This window comes from Ctenocephalides felis, unplaced genomic scaffold, assembly GCF_003426905.1.
Source record: "Ctenocephalides felis isolate EL2017-DRISC unplaced genomic scaffold, ASM342690v1 CF-g0.4_SCAFFOLD_03572, whole genome shotgun sequence".
Classification (NCBI taxonomy): Eukaryota; Metazoa; Arthropoda; class Insecta; order Siphonaptera; family Pulicidae; genus Ctenocephalides; species Ctenocephalides felis.
The window spans coordinates 20,956,272-20,973,860 of NW_020539726.1; the positions used below are offsets into that span (position 1 = coordinate 20,956,272).

General features: G+C 30.6%; 1 protein-coding gene across 1 annotated transcript in view; it reads right to left on the minus strand.

Moving 5' to 3' along the window:
- The window catches only part of LOC113387656 (MOXD1 homolog 2-like), a 300,484-nt gene that overhangs the window by 77,809 nt on the left and 205,086 nt on the right, over positions 1–17,589 (minus strand). Inside the window, exon 2 of the mRNA XM_026625014.1 lies at positions 16,859–17,014. Within this exon, the coding sequence (XP_026480799.1) occupies positions 16,859–17,014 (156 nt within the window). The remainder of the gene's footprint in view (positions 1–16,858; positions 17,015–17,589) is intronic.

Below are 17,589 nucleotides of genomic sequence, written 5' to 3' on the forward strand. Positions count from 1 at the left end.
TTTTTGCATATCTTTACGTTTTGAAAGTTTCTGAACATTTTGGAATATTTTAGAAAAAATAGATGTATGTGTGTGAGTATGTATGTTTGGATATAATTATTTGTCCACGATTCCGGGAGCACGGATCAACTGTGGGAGCGTCCATTATTCACGTAAGGTTTTGAGGGGAGGAGGAGTTTGACATAAATCATAGTAAGATATCACGTGTATTTATTTTTCACATGATTTTTTTTTTAATAAATCCAAACATTTGCAAAAAAATTTTAAAAGTTTACAATTGAATATCATCACATATCTTCAAAGGGGAGAAGATGTACAAAAATTCTTAAAAAATCGATTACGTGATTAATGGACGCTCCCTGATTTCAATGATCCAAAAAGCATTCGATTAGCAATGAAGGGGAGACGTGCTGATTTTAGTTTTTGGCAAAGGCAAATCCAGCCGTTTCGGAGGTTCGGAGATGCAGAGCATATCTAAAGTGCAAAAATAAAAGTTTTTGAGAGAATAGAGCATCCACCTTAAATGACTCACTTGAAAGAACTCACTTGAAAGAACATTTCAGTTGAATTGACGGAATGAAGAATTGATCAAATTTGTGGGAAGGTAGGTTCAGCGGTAAAAAACTACACTCTGGTGTTTGATAATGATCAATACACATATGCACATCAAATTATCAGATATTTATATATATATATATATATTGAATCACAGGGTGTTTAAACGAAAATATGAAGCAGAAACATTTTCGGTGACGAGTAATTTTTGCTGCCTCGATGTCTTGCGCAGGAGTAACGATTTGATCCTTCAGGGCTGATGAAATACTTTGCTTATTTGAAATATTCCAAAGATACAATATACATCTCCTATATATCACATGCTATAAATAGACGAATCTATGTATTATTTATATGAATATAAAATAAATGTCCGTAGGAATTTCGTTGCTGACAGTTGCATGTTCGCAAGCGAAATGCGGATGCACTTTATTCATCAGACAAAATCATTTTTACGGTACTTTATAACAAAACACGGGAGGTGCGTACATCGCGTATCGCATATATTTCACAACGTCATGTTTTTTGTTGCATGCGAGCAAAATCCAGGTACACCGTGCCAAATGCTCGCTGGCCAAAAATCGATTACGTTTTTTTAATATGGGCGGCCACGCGGACAGACGCTGAAAACGGGCCCGTGGGCGGATTTCGCATGATCCCATCGTGAAATGTCGCCTGTACCGTTACAATGAATGCATCATCGGGCTTATGAGATAAAGTTTCACAAATTATTTTCAATAGAAGACAAATATCGAATGTTAATCGAAAGGATAGTGATGCACTTTATCATACGCATGCAAAATATTGTCCAATGATAGAGATGTTCAATGTCAAATCACAATTATAATGGTGACTGAAAGTAAGTGCACTTCTTGTCCAAACCGTAAGAAAGCTAGAGACCTGTTGTAACAGGGGTAAGTAATAACAAGCTTTTTCAATAAGAACTCGAACGATAATAAAACATTTTATATCTAGATAGGACATGTAAACCGAGCTACATAGCATTAGTCATAGCTACTGCTCCTCATGCCGACGCAGTATACAGAACTGTGCAGGTTCGTCATTTTTGTCATCATGGATACTTTAGAAAAATTTCGTTTTGCGTTATTTTGTAGACTGATTTTAAATTTTATACATCATAATTTTCTTCAAATTTATTAATCTTTGATAACGTGTAACAATTTTATGATTGCTGAATTGTTTAAATAGTTAATTAATGTAACACTAGTGTAATGTGATTACATCAATGCAATCTTGATCAATGTAAGAAAATCACACCTGGGGTTAGTTATAACAAAATCTGTAACATGCATGAATAATATTGTCGGATATGTGGTAAGAATATTGGGTGTAATGTGTAGTTTGTAAGATGTGGTCACATGTAAATTGTGTTACCGAAGACATTATAGGGCCATTTCTCAGGTAAAATAGACGATAACATAACGTTGTTATGGCAACGATATGTTATAATTGTTTCTTGGTACTAAAAACTGTAAAAATCTATTTGCCAAGCGATCAGACGTTTTGCACATAAAACCGTATGTTATAAATGCGCATCACAAAGATGCAGTTATGATAATATTCCTTCTAGGTTTGTTTACATCTAAAATACTTTTTTTATTACGACAATAATTGTTGTTTCTATTGATTTATGATAGTAATTTTTGTTACAGGAAATACTATGTATTTCATTTGTATTAGTTATTTGTATTAATTATAGTATCCATTGAGTTATGAAATTGTTATTATTTAGAAATAAGTCACTTTTCTTAAAAATAAGTAAAGAATGAATTATTAGAGGTAATATTGGAATTTTTTTGGTGTTTATTATCCCCGGTAGCTACAACTAGCTCCAAACACGGGGCAAGTTGTAACACCACACTTTCTAGGAAAGAATTAATTTAGAAATAATGGACATTCGTTGTGGAATTATTTTTACTTGAATCGATAGAGAAATAGTTACATCATCTATCAATCCTTATTCCGTGGAGATATAGTCAGTGTATTTTACGATACATTAATTACAATAAAAACTATAACAATACGCCCCTTAATCCCTACTTTTGATAACATAGATATTTACGAGTTATAATATTTTCAATTAAACTCAATTACTATTTTTGAAAAAACCTATAGATTATTCATATGGATTATACTAAATTTATCTTATTTAAATTATTATTTGATGACAATCTTATCATACTATTACCCAAGTAGTTTCTTAACATTATTTTTATGGTTGTTTAGAAAAACCTTCTTATAAGTCTTGTAAGTCTTGCAATTTTAATTTATTCACATAATTTTAACATAGTTTCAGAAAAAATCAAATAAATAAATAGTTAAATACAACAGTGATATTTCCATAAAAATTTTAACAATCTGATAATTTCTCTTAAACATCAAGACAAAAAACTTTTTCATTGTCAGATGTTTCACTCAATTCCTGTCATGTTATGTTCGCTTCTTATTAATTGTGATTTTTCTCTCGAAGTTGTTGCGTTATTAATTTTCGTAAAAAGTTTTCTTCCTGGTCGTTTTGCCTCAGGCCAACTCCTCATAACCGAAACAATCTTTACAAAATAATATTGCGCGTAAAATATCTTTTAAAAAACCTCTTCAACAAAAAAGTCGCGTAATTAAAATGTGCATATTGAAAAATATTAATCAAATTCTTTAAGCGATATATAATTAAAAATATGGTAATCGATAATTAATAAATTTATTGGGTAACAGTAAAAATACCTACTTATTATCATTTTCAAAATCTATTTTTTGTACTTTTGACTTCTGTGAATAATCAATATTTTTTTTTAAATTCAATAATATTGCACATTGTGCTATTTGGTCTTTGAACTTGCAGCCCTATTTGCTAACAAACATTCAACTCAAAAGAATAATTATTGTGCATAATTCATACCCATACTCATCTCGGAGTAGCAACAATCGATTACTAAGTTTCATTCAGGCCAGGATATAACGATAAAACTTTAATTATTCTGTAAATCGAAAAAAATAATAAAAATGCTCAGATTTTATTTATATGTATATTCAACCAATTAAAGTTAGTCACTATAATTAAATTTTCAATAAATCTCCAATATAGATAATTCTCAGCGACTACAATAGAATAAATGAAATAGAAATAGAATTATTCACATTTCCATAGCTAACAAAATTTAATTAAAAATTCAATTGAAATCCTTTACATTTCAATTTTACATCAAACTATTTCGACAAATTCGAGAATGGATTGCTTTGTCAGTACTCGAACATAAAACAGCCAATAATTCGGTAGCTGCAATCGCGAAATGATGTTCATTATTTTTCCAGCTCAATAATCTTTAACATCCGGAAGGTTATTAGGACTCCACACGTAATACAATGAAATGCAACGAACTCATGCCGATTAAGAAGAGAGCTGGTAGAAAATTTACTCAATTAAATCAAAAACAAGTTTATACCTATTGAAGCTCTCAGAAGTCACCAGGTGTGTTAAAAGTTACACCAATAATTAAGTAATATTTTACAAACGTTAGAAGGTAACTCAATGTTTTTTCCTTTTTAAGTGTTATGACTTTCTTTTTCAATTATGATCATATTTTCAGATTAGTTTATATTTTTGATATTTTCTATACTTTAAAATAAATTATGAAAATCTCTTTTCAACGCTTCAAAGTATGTTCCAAAATGGTTGATCCATAAAGACATCGATATCAGCACAATAAACGATGAAATACGAATTCATTCAGACATATACAAAAACCGCCTTGAAGATCACCCAAGCTCACGTGCAACAGAACTACACCAGAATACTACCAGAGCCAGTAAAAGAAAGTAAAATCTATATTAAACTCTGTCAATCTCAAAATCACTGTCGTTGATCAGAATATTTTGCATTATTAAATCCTATTTTTATTCTTAAAATATAACTTACTTTTTACCTTTTAGGATAGATACAAAAATTGATGTATGATGATAAAAAAAAACAAAAAGAAAATATAATGAAAGATTTTAATTTTCCATTTCAAGTAAAAACGAATATCACTACTGCTTGATATGATCCATTGATATGCAACATATGATACATAAAAACAAAATCACTACTGCTTTATATTCATACCACTATTTCATAAACTAACAAATGATTATTTAACAATATTTGTTATTAATAATATAGTCCAAACCGATGTGAATAGAATAGCGTTATTTGATTGTCGATATCTTTTACAGTTGTGACAAAAAGTGGCTATGAAAAAGAGGCCACTTTCGCATATTTTAAAAGATATCTTAGCCAGATAATGAGCTAGCGAGTTGAAAATCCGTATATCGGATTTTTACCAAAAAAAAAGCTATAAAATGACATCAAAATCATTTAAATACCAGGATGGGGCTAATTCTGTATGGAAACACGATAAGACTCTTTATGAGTGCTTATATAATAAATTTACAATATTTATTATAATCTAAAATCATAAATACACTTGCTCATAAATTTACAATTTAAGTAAAGAATATTAGTAAATAACTAGTAGTGCATAGCATGGCGTTGTGCCCTAAGACAAATAGCAGGAATAGAGCATTGAAAAAATAATCAATAATTAATTAAAATAAAAATTTATTTTTAATTTTTTATAGATTATCTTTATTATTTATAATCTATAGAAAAATTAAAAATAAATTTTTTATTTTAATTAATTAATGATTATTTCTCGAATGTTTTATTAGGGTCGGGATCTCCTGCGATTTGTCTTAAGACACAAGGCCATGCCATGCACCACTAGTTATTTACTAATATTTTTCTTAAGCTTATTATTATTTAATATTACTGTATAAATTTTCATTATAAATTATTAGTGTTTTCACAAAACCTCCGAGATCCTCAGTCTACTAAAACGAGCATATATGCAAGTGAACTGGCCAACCGACGAGGCAGGCGGTCGACTGCAGTAAAACAATTTCAATTTGTATGCATGTGATGTATAATATAACATGGGCCGCTGTAATCCCTTGCAAATTGCACAGAACAGACAAATAAGCGAAATGTGTTTTACAATCGAGCTCTATCTATGCCAATTCGCGAAAGATAGACATATAAAAGTCAAAGGCTAATGAATGATGAATGATGAAGTAGAATATTGTGTTAATAACCATCAGAACGGTTGCAATATTTTGTTTTTAAGCACAAAATTGTTATTGATTATTCTGCATTCAAGTATCTGTATAGTGAGCCCTATTAGAAAAAATTTAATAATACAATAATCAAATGTGGATGGATCAACTGCAGGGTTACAATCTACAAATACGATGTAAGGAGAAGTTTCAGGTCAACAGCTAATAGCTGTTAAAATATGAGAAAAAAAGGATCTGCATTAACATTTGTCTAATTATTGACGAAGAGTTTAGAATTAGCTTTAATCATATAGACGGACAGACACTTCCAATATCACCAGTTTACCATGGTTTCTTCCATAGAAGAATTCCTTACTTTTTCTCTTTACGTGTGGGCATTACAACACAGTATCACTTTGTTTTAATATCTTCATCACAATGATATCTAAATTAAGTCATACAATATTAATTTACATATCGCCGTAACGCCCCTTAAACATCTAGCCATGGTTTCTTCTTATTTCGAATGCAAAATTATGCAGTTGATTCTCATATCGCCTGTGTTGATATCTCCGTTAGCCATCATATACAATCATACGATATAAATTAATCAAAAATAATATTGCCAACAGACAACTCAATAACACCATAGCATCGTGTAGACTTTTAAATGATAGTAATGAATATAATGAACAGAATAACATCTCATTTAAGTATGCAAATTATATACATGTATGCAGACGCTTCACGAATAATAGTGTCTCTGATACGATACGGCCTTTGCGATTGTCCTCAACTTGGGTTAATGCAACAGATGCATATTCACAAGTACTCGCATAAGGATGAAAATGCAAGTGCAATTCGTCGAATATTTCGAAATATTTTAAAATATTATTAACTGTTTTATATTTTATGCTCGATGCGGTATTACTGCACCAATAAAAAATTAATCATACATTACAGAAATTGGAAAAATGAAATTTTTCACATAAAATTAGGACAACTGTTTGGGTTGCCATCTACAAAACCGACGTAGTCTTATAAAAACTTTATATAAGACAAAAAAGATTGAAGAGATATTTAAAGATATTTTAAATATAAGGCTTATGAATGTATAATGAAATAGTCATAAATGATATGTGTATAAAATATGAATTTTTTTTCATAATCTCTCATACCAGACACCCCTGCCTGACTGAGATATAAAAATAATATATATAATATGCAAAAATAACAGTTTGCTTGATTTTTTTAATTTAACATACCATTGTTCTCTGGTACTACATAAGTAGGGTGGTAGAAGATCAGTGGTCTAATCTAATAAATGTGCTAATAATTACGCATTGACCCATCTAATTGAAGTTTCATTGGCGTCAATGATTCAATCGTTGCACTATTGTTTATATATTGTGATTCTTGATCAGCATAAACAACAGTCTGTTCGAACAAATATTTTAAATTTAATATACGATTATTCTCTCGAGGACAGGGCGTACTATATAAGTACGCCGATGGAAGACCAGTGGTTAAAGCTAATAAATGTGCTAGTAATTACGCAATGACCCATCTAATTGAAATTTGGTTGGCGTTAATTATTCAAACGTAACACTATTGTTTATATATTAAGATTCTTGATCATTTAAAATGTTATGAAACGTATCTTATTTTGTTTCTCTACTTCCAAGCAAACTCCGCATTCATGGTCAACTTATGTCGGCGCAGTAGCAATAATTTGATGTTCATACACATTTTTAACTTCCCCTAGGGTAACTTATAGAAATAGCAAAAAAATCGAAAACGAAAATGTTTCAGAGCTTTGTCAACATTTTGGCATACTTTAGAAAAATTGGATGCATGAGTGTGTGTGTGTATACATGTGTGCGGATATAAAATTTCATTGACGATTTTGCGAACACGGTTCAACCGATTTGAATAATATCATCAAAAAACATTCGATTCCTACTGATAAGGAGACGTGCTGATTAGTGTTTGGCAAAGGCAGGTCCATCCGTTTTGGAGATACGGGGCAGAAAGTGCCAAAAACGGTAACTCAGTTTTTAAGAGAACGGAGCGTCCGATTTCAATAATTCAAAAAACGTATTACTTGTATTGATAAGATGAAGAACTGTTAAATTTTTTGGAAAGGCAAGACTAGTAGTTATAGACTCTCAATAAAAATAAGTTAGGAAAATGTCATTTGGCGATCCAAAATGTTTATTGGACATATGTACATCAAATTATCGGATATTTTATAGTGATTTTAATAATGTGTACACATTTTGTATAATTTTTTTTTTTGAGTTTCTTGCCAAGATTTTTATTACGGTACGGAAAGTTTCAGGAATTTGCCATGGCACGATGCCATGCACCCCACTAGTTTTGTTGAGGCAATCATCTAAAGCTGAAACCCAGATAGATTATGTGGCTCTATCAACCGTTTTGAATATAAAGAACTTTTTCTGCTAAATTTTACACCTATTTCTTAAGTTCAGAATAAAAAGTCCTAAATTGATTATTCAATCTAATATTGATAGAATGTTATTTACTAATGCCCATCTATACCTGAAGATAGTCATTAGTCGTAAACCCGGAACATTTTCAACGATCTATCGAAGTTAGATATAATCATTTTACTGGTGAATCATTTTACAAATATCATCAAAGCTTGTCAGATGTTTTAAAAAGTAAAATTGGCCCTGATAGCTACTTTGTAAATTCTGATTGCGTTATTAAATAAAAATAAACAATAATCGAAGCACTTCATACGTAGCAACAACTTGATCATCATCAATCATAATTGAGCTTTTAGTTACGATTTGCCAATTAACATATGCGTCATATCGATTTCATACACATTATTATATTAATTATTTCGATTATTTTTTCCACCTCTATATCATCTCGTCAATTCTTTTCGTCGCAACTGCCATTTCAGTCAGTATGGAAACGAGTTAAAATGCAATTGCAAAAATGACACTTGTAGCCGCTTTTATTCGCACTTATTCGCGACGCTCGGTGCCGGCTCATTGTCCGGGCAAAATAAAAAGTTCGCGTTCACACAAATATAAATATATCCAACTTTATGGACACGCCGGCAACATGTTGAATGAATATTTATAATTTCCATTACGGATTATAAAGTGAGAAAAAAACAAGTTTTATTACGGGTATATCTTGTGATATGCAAAGTATAATGAAGCATTTATATATAGCTTCGTAATTACAAGCACTCCATACTTATGGATATATATAAAATTTGCCCAAGTACTAAAATATATTGATTTACTGCTTGGGAATCTACAAACTAAGATATTCATAAAACCAAGCCATAAAATAGACTTAATGCAATAATTTGTAATATCAATGGACATGGATCAATAACTAATGAACCACAATTACTGAGACTCTACTAGATTAAATTTTGGAAATTGGTTTCGTATAAATTGTAGTTAATTTCATGAACTGTTCATATATGCTAATGTTTGCTCGTATGTTTAACTTTTTTTTTTAAATTCGTAATATTGCTTTAAATATATTTGATGGATTTATAATACAAGCAGGCATACTAAATATGATAGAAATTACACAAAATATCGAAGTTTCTAAAAATATTCAGAAAGCTAAAACCTGCTGAAAATATGATAGCAAAGAAATCTTAATGATTTTTATCCAAAATTGTGCTTAAATATACAAATTCATAATTCAAAGAGCTTTTTAGAGAAAAATGAAAAAAAAAAACTTAATATTGAACATATTAAAAAGAGTGAAATAAAAACATTTTTTATTTATCTCTCACACCGATATAAATAATTCAATCGATTAAAATCATTTAACCTGATCGTATTGAATTACCATATATCCCAAAATACAATTTATTATTTCATTGTATTATTAATATCATCCGAGTAGAACCTATTACCATCAACGATTTGATTCAATTTATTCAAACCTCATTCCAAACCCGTCAATTTAATATTACAAACCGATATACAAAATTAATTTTTATCTGATTGAATTAAATGTTAGCCGATTTTAAAATAATTACTGGTAAATTATTTTGTATCGTAATTTAATGGAAACTATTGCTGCGGAAATAATACTTAGTAACAATTGAGAATTTAATTAATAATTAGTGGGGTTCATGGCATCGTGCCTTAAGGCAAATTCCTGGAACTTCCCGTACCGTAATTAAAAATTTTGGTACAAAACTCAAAACAATTACAAAAAATGTGTTCACATTATTAAAATATCTATAAAATTTCTGATAATTTGATATACACATGCCCAATAAATATTTTTGAACGCCAAATGACATTATTTTAACTTATTTTTATTGAGAGTGCATAACCGCTGGACCTGCCTTCCCAAAAATTTAATTAGTACTTTATCTTATCGGTTTATCTTGTCAAGTACAATGTTTTTTGAATTATTAAAATCGGATGCTCCGTTCTCTTAAAAATTGAGTTACCGTTTTTAGCATTTTTTTGCCCCGTACCTTCGGAACGGCTAGACTTGCCTACGCTAAAAACTAATCAGCACGTCTCCTTATCAATACGAATCGAATGTTTTTTTAATTATTCAAATCAATTGATCGGTGTTTCCAAAATCATCGACGAAAATTTGTATCCACACACATACACACAAACGCGCGCACATACATCAATTTTTCTAAGGTAAGCCGAAATAATCAGAAACTTTTGAAACGTAAAGATATATAAAAATTTTCATTTTCGATTTTTTTGAGATTACTATTACTTACCCCACGGGAAGTTAAAAAGTACATAAGCCATAAATGGTGACATATAGAGATGAATATTGTAGAGAGTGCAATTAGAGACAAGAAACAAGTAATTAATGACTTTTTTAAAAAATGATTTTTTCCACTGTATTGCCATTGAACTTGACTGCATTAGCAAACATTACCATATCATTAAAACTCATTTGCTTCAATAAATCCGGCTCGAATATTCCATGTTCCTAGACCGCAGGCCCGCGGGAGGCCCGCGGTTGATTAATAAAACCGGGTAATACACTAACGTCAATTATGGACATAATGTCGATCAGAAACGGTAGCTGAATTTTTCGTATGCGCATACATTAACGATCCGCAGTGACCACATATACATGATAAATCTGTTTTAATTAATCGCATCATAAATCAAAACACATCTCGGCAACAAATCGTGAATACATTATGCCGTCCAACCCACAATCATCAATTCGTTTGTTTGACAGTGAATAGAGAGTATTTCGAGTTGTTGTACTCCTGAACAACCAATTATAGACATTCTTTAAGATTTGTGTAATATTTCTTTGTCACACTAGGAGCGTCTGGGTTTAACAGTTCGAATGCACGTGTATTCGATACACATTGTCATTGACGGGAATTGATGATAGTCTCAAATGACCGCTTTAACATTAGGAAACTATTAGTCGGAAATGTAAAAATATATGTAAAGTTCGAGAAACAAATTCTTGAGATAATAAATAAACCTTGAGATGAAGTCTACTAATTCATTCACCAAATATTATATAGTTATTAAATCCTAAGATACTTAGTTATCCAAATGAATGCAAAAAAAGCCATCAACGTCTTCGCTATAATTAGAGACTATACCCACGTGAACTCTCATAATTGCTAATACACAAAATAAGTACTTTAGAAATCTCATCAAATCAGTCAATTTTTGGAATTATTAAGAATATAGATATTTTTTTTAGTATCTTACCATTACTCATCTACTCCGCCCTTGCGGTATCAACTTCATTATCCATACTATTTTGAATTATTACCGATCGACAGTTCGATTACACATATATGATAACTAATAACCCGAACTATTAAAAAGAAAGAAACTTGCATATATTGAACCCGGTTGGCACACCTTAGATACCTATTCAAATTCAACTGTAACAAATGTTATGAATGCATCATGACATCAATCTATTCAGTCGAGCGTACTTTAGCTATTAGCAAGCTATCTTGTAAGAACAACAATCATTTCAATCATTGCTACATGTGTATGGAGATAGTTTTAGGCCGTTGACACACGAGGAAGAAAATAATAAATAATAAATTGAGGTTACAAACATCAAATAGAGGCATTCGTGTTTACTTGTTTCACTTTTAATTGCAATCTGTTATACTAGGACAGTATTTATTTTGGCGATTATATAGCTTTCATGGATGGCTGCCCAGTAGTTGTCCAATATATGAGTAATTAACCATCCAAGTATTTGTTGACATATTATTTCATATATATATATATATATATATATATATATATATATATATATTTTGTAGAGTTTCGAACAAGAATCCAAAAAACTCTACAAACTATACGTTCGAAACTCTACAAAATATACACAAATCCAAGACTCTACCATTCAATATATATATATATATATATATATATATATATATATATATATATTATATATGTATCTATAACCATGTATGTCGTTTTTTTATATTTAAGATTGGCTGTGGATCGAACCAGCGAACTTGGGACCAGTTTGCGCTAGCCAATGTCCGAGCAGATTAAGTCACCACAAAGCCATATTTTGGCAGCATTTATGAAATAATGGTTATTACAGCACTTTTCTCCATAAACAAATCTAAAAATATTATAAACAAATTAAAAATTCCCAAATATTACAAGTTCTTCCTCGTGTGCCAGCGGCCTTAGGTGAGTAGCGGCTTATTGAAATATTGCGAAACAAAAACGATACAAGGATCGTTTAGTTCAGTTCAATCTGATAAGTCGAACTAGTTAAGTGCAAATGGCTTATTTGTAAGCATTGTCATCTCATTATAAATACAAAACATATGTCGAGATAACACTTCGACTATTGCATACGCATTGTTCAGGCTGACGCCCGCAATGCGACGAATAGATTGAGGATTGCCTTTGATTGCCCAACATAAACTTTCAATTTTAAAAATTAGATATACCATATAACATAGGCTTGCTTGTAGGTAAATAGCTACAACGACTGGACCTGAATCAGAGGTTCAGGATTCATTCCTGTTTCGAGCAGCTTGTTACCAGGCAGTAGTGACAAGAATTTCAGTTGAAAATATAGATGTCTAAGTGAAAAGAGACCTGATCCATATTACAGAAACTGTATTAATAATACATCACACATATCTGGGACAACTGCTTGGAACTAGTATTAAGTCAAATCAGCCCAACAGCCTATAAGACTCTTAAGTACTGATTGCTGTTCAAAATAATTACATGAATCAAGAGGCAGAGTATTGAAGAGGCAAAAATTGAATAATATTTTTTGTACTAAGACGTTAAAATGTTTCCACTTCTCTGTTACTCAAAGAAAGAAAACTACAAAGATGGCGCACCACAAAATAATAATAAAAACCAAGAATATACTCTAACGATTCTTCATAAAGCTCGACGGCGTTGGCTGCCTGGCCTGATAGTTCCGGACGCAATATTTTGCGATGTCGACTGAAACTCTAGAGATAGTAAATCTAAAATGATATAATCCATATACTGCAAAACTTTATATAGGTTATAATTTTATCTAACTTTATTAGAAGAAGTTTCTGAATTAAAAATGAAAAATAGTTTTGATGAAGCCGATAAATTTCATTAGCGTTTTATTAACGTATAAGCGTTAAGCTGATTGTTTTTCTGCTCTGCAAATTTATTATCCTTTGAGTAATATATTTAGTTCAGTCACTGATATTTCTGATATAAAACATAGTGAAAAAACTAAAATCATGTAGAACTATTCGTAATTTTAATTTTTTGAAATATAACTTCTTTAGTCGCGACTAGGGTGTAAATCCGTACAAATGCAACGGAAGTGCGTTACGTCAGATAAAATAAGATAAGAGTCGAGTGTCAATGATTCGTCTTTCACTCTCGATGATATCATTCCTATACGGGTCGATTGTGATTAGTCGTCGCGTATGTGAATAGATATCTGTCGTATGCGTAACGGAGTCAACGTTGCATGCGTACCGATATCAACAAGCAAATAGGCATAGATAAATAAACATTTTAAAGTTACATCGTAGTACAAATCTTGATTTAATGAAAAATGCCTGAAACAGAAGAATATTTTACCCTGTCCCCCGTAAACAATCATAATGAAAATATTAAAACAAATCAAGCAAGTTTATTTAAATAATTTGTATATTATTTGTAGTTTCTATAAAACTTTGAAGTTATTGAAATGAAAAATATTTTTTAGGCAAAACAGATATTACAACTGTTCAAAGAATGAGATTATATCGCCAGCGAAAAACTAAAAAAAATACCATCAGTCAATGAAGTTATGTTAATTTTAATTACATGAAGTTCTTCAAAAACAATTATTACATGATGAGTAAAGTTGCAAAAACAATTATATAGAGATTATATATGTGCAAAACAATATTATATAGAGATTATAATAAATGTGTGCATCGCGAGTGTTACCATATTACCATATTACTAATAAACATTATTCAAAGTTCTTATATGATGTATTTATTTTTACTTAAATGTCATCTTGTATCGCGTGTGAACCTTACGCGCACTCTTTTTTTTTTAAATTAGTCTGCTTTCTACCGGAAAATCTGTTATTGTAATTGATATTTTCACTACTATTATTTTTATTATTATAATTGTTTCTCATATAACACATTAAGCGTGACTGATGAATCATGAATGTGAATGAATAATGGTCGGTTCATTGTTAGCAATAGCTTTTGTTTCATTAGGTCAGCGGTTCCGCACCTATTGTTAGAGTTTACCGTAATGAACATATAAATGTTATGCGTAATGAATTAATTATTTTATCAATGGATGATTTAATTAATTCGTCGACAGTTGCGAAACGGCCGGATTTGACCGTGACTACCGGGTTTGCTGAATTATGTTCCCAGAAGCGCCTGTGGTGAAAAGATTTGTGCAATGTATTGTGATAAATGGTCGATTCCGATTATATTTGTGGCTATAAATTAGGCATCGACACTGGCTTTTATTTGCCTATTCTCGGATAACATAGCTATATTTTGTTGCTCGATGTGTATCAAAGAACCGCAAAATTATACATATTGTTCCTCAATGTTGCTTCAGAAAATTCTAGAAATATACACGAAGTTTCAATCGACTTATTTGATTTCACATTACAATATTCTATGATTAATATTAGAATCAATAAGAACACCAATTACAATTTCCATATTCGTACATACATACAAACCGCGCCTATTTTCAAACATGGCGATCCTAGTTCAAACAAAAAGCAATTGATCATTAAGAAAGATGCGTTCGAATAGAAGAAATTTGCGGTATTCGCCAATCCCAATGTACATATGAAATAATGATTTGTTTTATACTTATTGAAATGCTTTATGATAATTATATTTTGTTTTCTATTTATATTTATGCAACTTTAAGGTCATTCACATAATAGATAATGAAATAAGGAAACACATAAAACCCAGCCTACAAAATGCACAAACGTCGAAGTACAATTTTATCATAAATACAACTTTCTTTGATAACATATGTGAAGTTAGGCTTCATGTGTAAAACGCCTAATCGCACAGCAAATACATAGCTTTTTGGCAGTTTTGGCCCCAGAACTTCATACTAAAGTATTGATTTAGTAAATATCATAAATAAAAAAATCTTTAAACCAATCTCTCGTATTATTACGATCATTTCACTTGTTCATTGATTCTGTCTCAGACGACGTGTGCCTCTTTCTTTAGATTTATGGCACGCGAATAAATCTTTCATTTCGAAGCCACTCGCAAAATTAATTACGCCATTTATATTGTCGATAAGCATGAGACAAGATGATAATCTTAACCGATTACTTTCAGCCGAAATTGGGAAGGTACCTTGAAAAGGTAATCGAGACGTATATATTGTGTAATATTAAAACAATGAGAAATGACTTGGATAAAAGTAATCATTAATTCGTTTATAATGTATTATTGATAAATATTCTGTTCTCTTAAGGTATATAAGTAATAATTTATATTCAATAAAATGTTTCAGAGGTCTTTTAAAGGTTAACGTTGATTGACCAGGTAACTGTGGCGCGCACATCAAACAGTTTTCACAGCAAATCATCACAGCATTTCAGGAAGTTCTGGACAACTTGACATTTGGAAGTTCAGAATATATTTAGTTATTTTCAAAAATTTCAATTTGAATAGAAAATGATCACTGTTTTATACGCATGACGACTATACTCGTCAATACACAAAACCTGCCACTTTATAACGAGTACATTCGTCAAACACAGTCAACTGGGTAAATAATAACAATAATAATAATCTTGCTTAAAGTTAGTTATTTGAAACTTATGTAATTATTAACCCAACATTTTTTTTTATTTTGGATATAATTTACATCTGTCCAATGGAAATTAGGTAAATTTTATGAATAACAAAATAACAAAGAAGCTGTCTGCAAAATAAACTATTGAATGCTTGAGAGAGTGCACAGTTGCAATCTCTCCTAATTTAAGAAAATATTATGATCTAGATTGACTTGGAATGCCAGTTAGGTCCAAAGGCGTTTTCCTTTAACCCAACATAAATAGAACCACAATCAGTACAATTCTTTTTTATTGTTTGTCAAGTCATTTTGTGACCTTATCAATTATATCAATTATATTTCATTAAAGAATTAATTTAATACTATATCATCAAGATAATTACGACTCTAACAAGAGTAGACAGTGGTGAAATTATTATATTTATCTGAGCAGTTGAAATAAAAGTTACCATAATAAGTAAAACTATCTATATAAGTCAATTTTGAAATTATAGTGATTAGAATAATGGAATATAGACAAAAATGGACTGAATAGTAAAGTAAATTTTACAGAAGCAAAAATTATGATCTTTATAAGTGTCCTATCTATGTAAAGCCTGAGGTATGACTCTGAATAATTAGATTAGCTGAATAATAGACATTAACGGCAAAACTGAAGAATGTGGTTATATACATTTGATACTTTGATAGATTAGATAAATCACGATCCATAGTTCAATAAACTAAAAGTGAAAGATTTGCAAAAAATCTAAAAAGTAACAAGAAATTACAAAATCCTTAAACAATTGGCTGTGGCATGTTATTATCAGGTATTTTCTCATGGCGACAGTAGCTCTCAGAATCCCAAGCAATAAAAAATAATTCTATTTATTAAATTAATAACTTACCGTGATCGGCATGTCATGACTAATGTCGCAAGTGTCTAGACGTCTCTTAAATCTTAAGACCGTGTGAGTCGCATTCTCGTAACCTAGAAGAAGTTGATAATCCTGCGAAGGATCAACTTCAGGTTCACGGTCGTATCCAGGCTTAACATGACGATCCTGAAAATATAAAAGAAACATTAGATAATTAATAGAAAATTCAAGCCTGCGATTAAAAAAATTAAGGTTGTGGTGGAGTATAACTCACAATTAGAGCAATTTAGAACATCCACCACAAGTTATGAAAATTTTAGACAGAAAGAAAGACAGATAGAAAGACAGAAAGGCAGACAGAAAGACAGACAGAAAGACAGACAGAAAGACAGACAGGAAGACAGACAGAAAGACAGAAAAAAAGACAGAAAAAAAGACAGAAGGAAAGACAGAAAGAAAGACAGAAAGAAAGACAGAAATAAAGACAGAAAGAAAGACAGAAAGAAAGATAGAAAGAAAGACAGAAAGAAAGAAAGACGGAAAGAAAGAAAGACTGAAAGAAAGAAAGACTGAAAGACTGAAAGACTGAAAGACTGAAAGACTGAAAGACTGAAAGACTGAAAGAAAGAAAGACTGAAAGACTGAAAAAAAAAGAAAAAAAATCTGAGTTATGTGATTTTAATCCTGGTCATATTTTAAATTCCTGCAAGTACCTACTTATATAAATCAAGTGACAGAGTTGTAATTTATATGATTTCTTG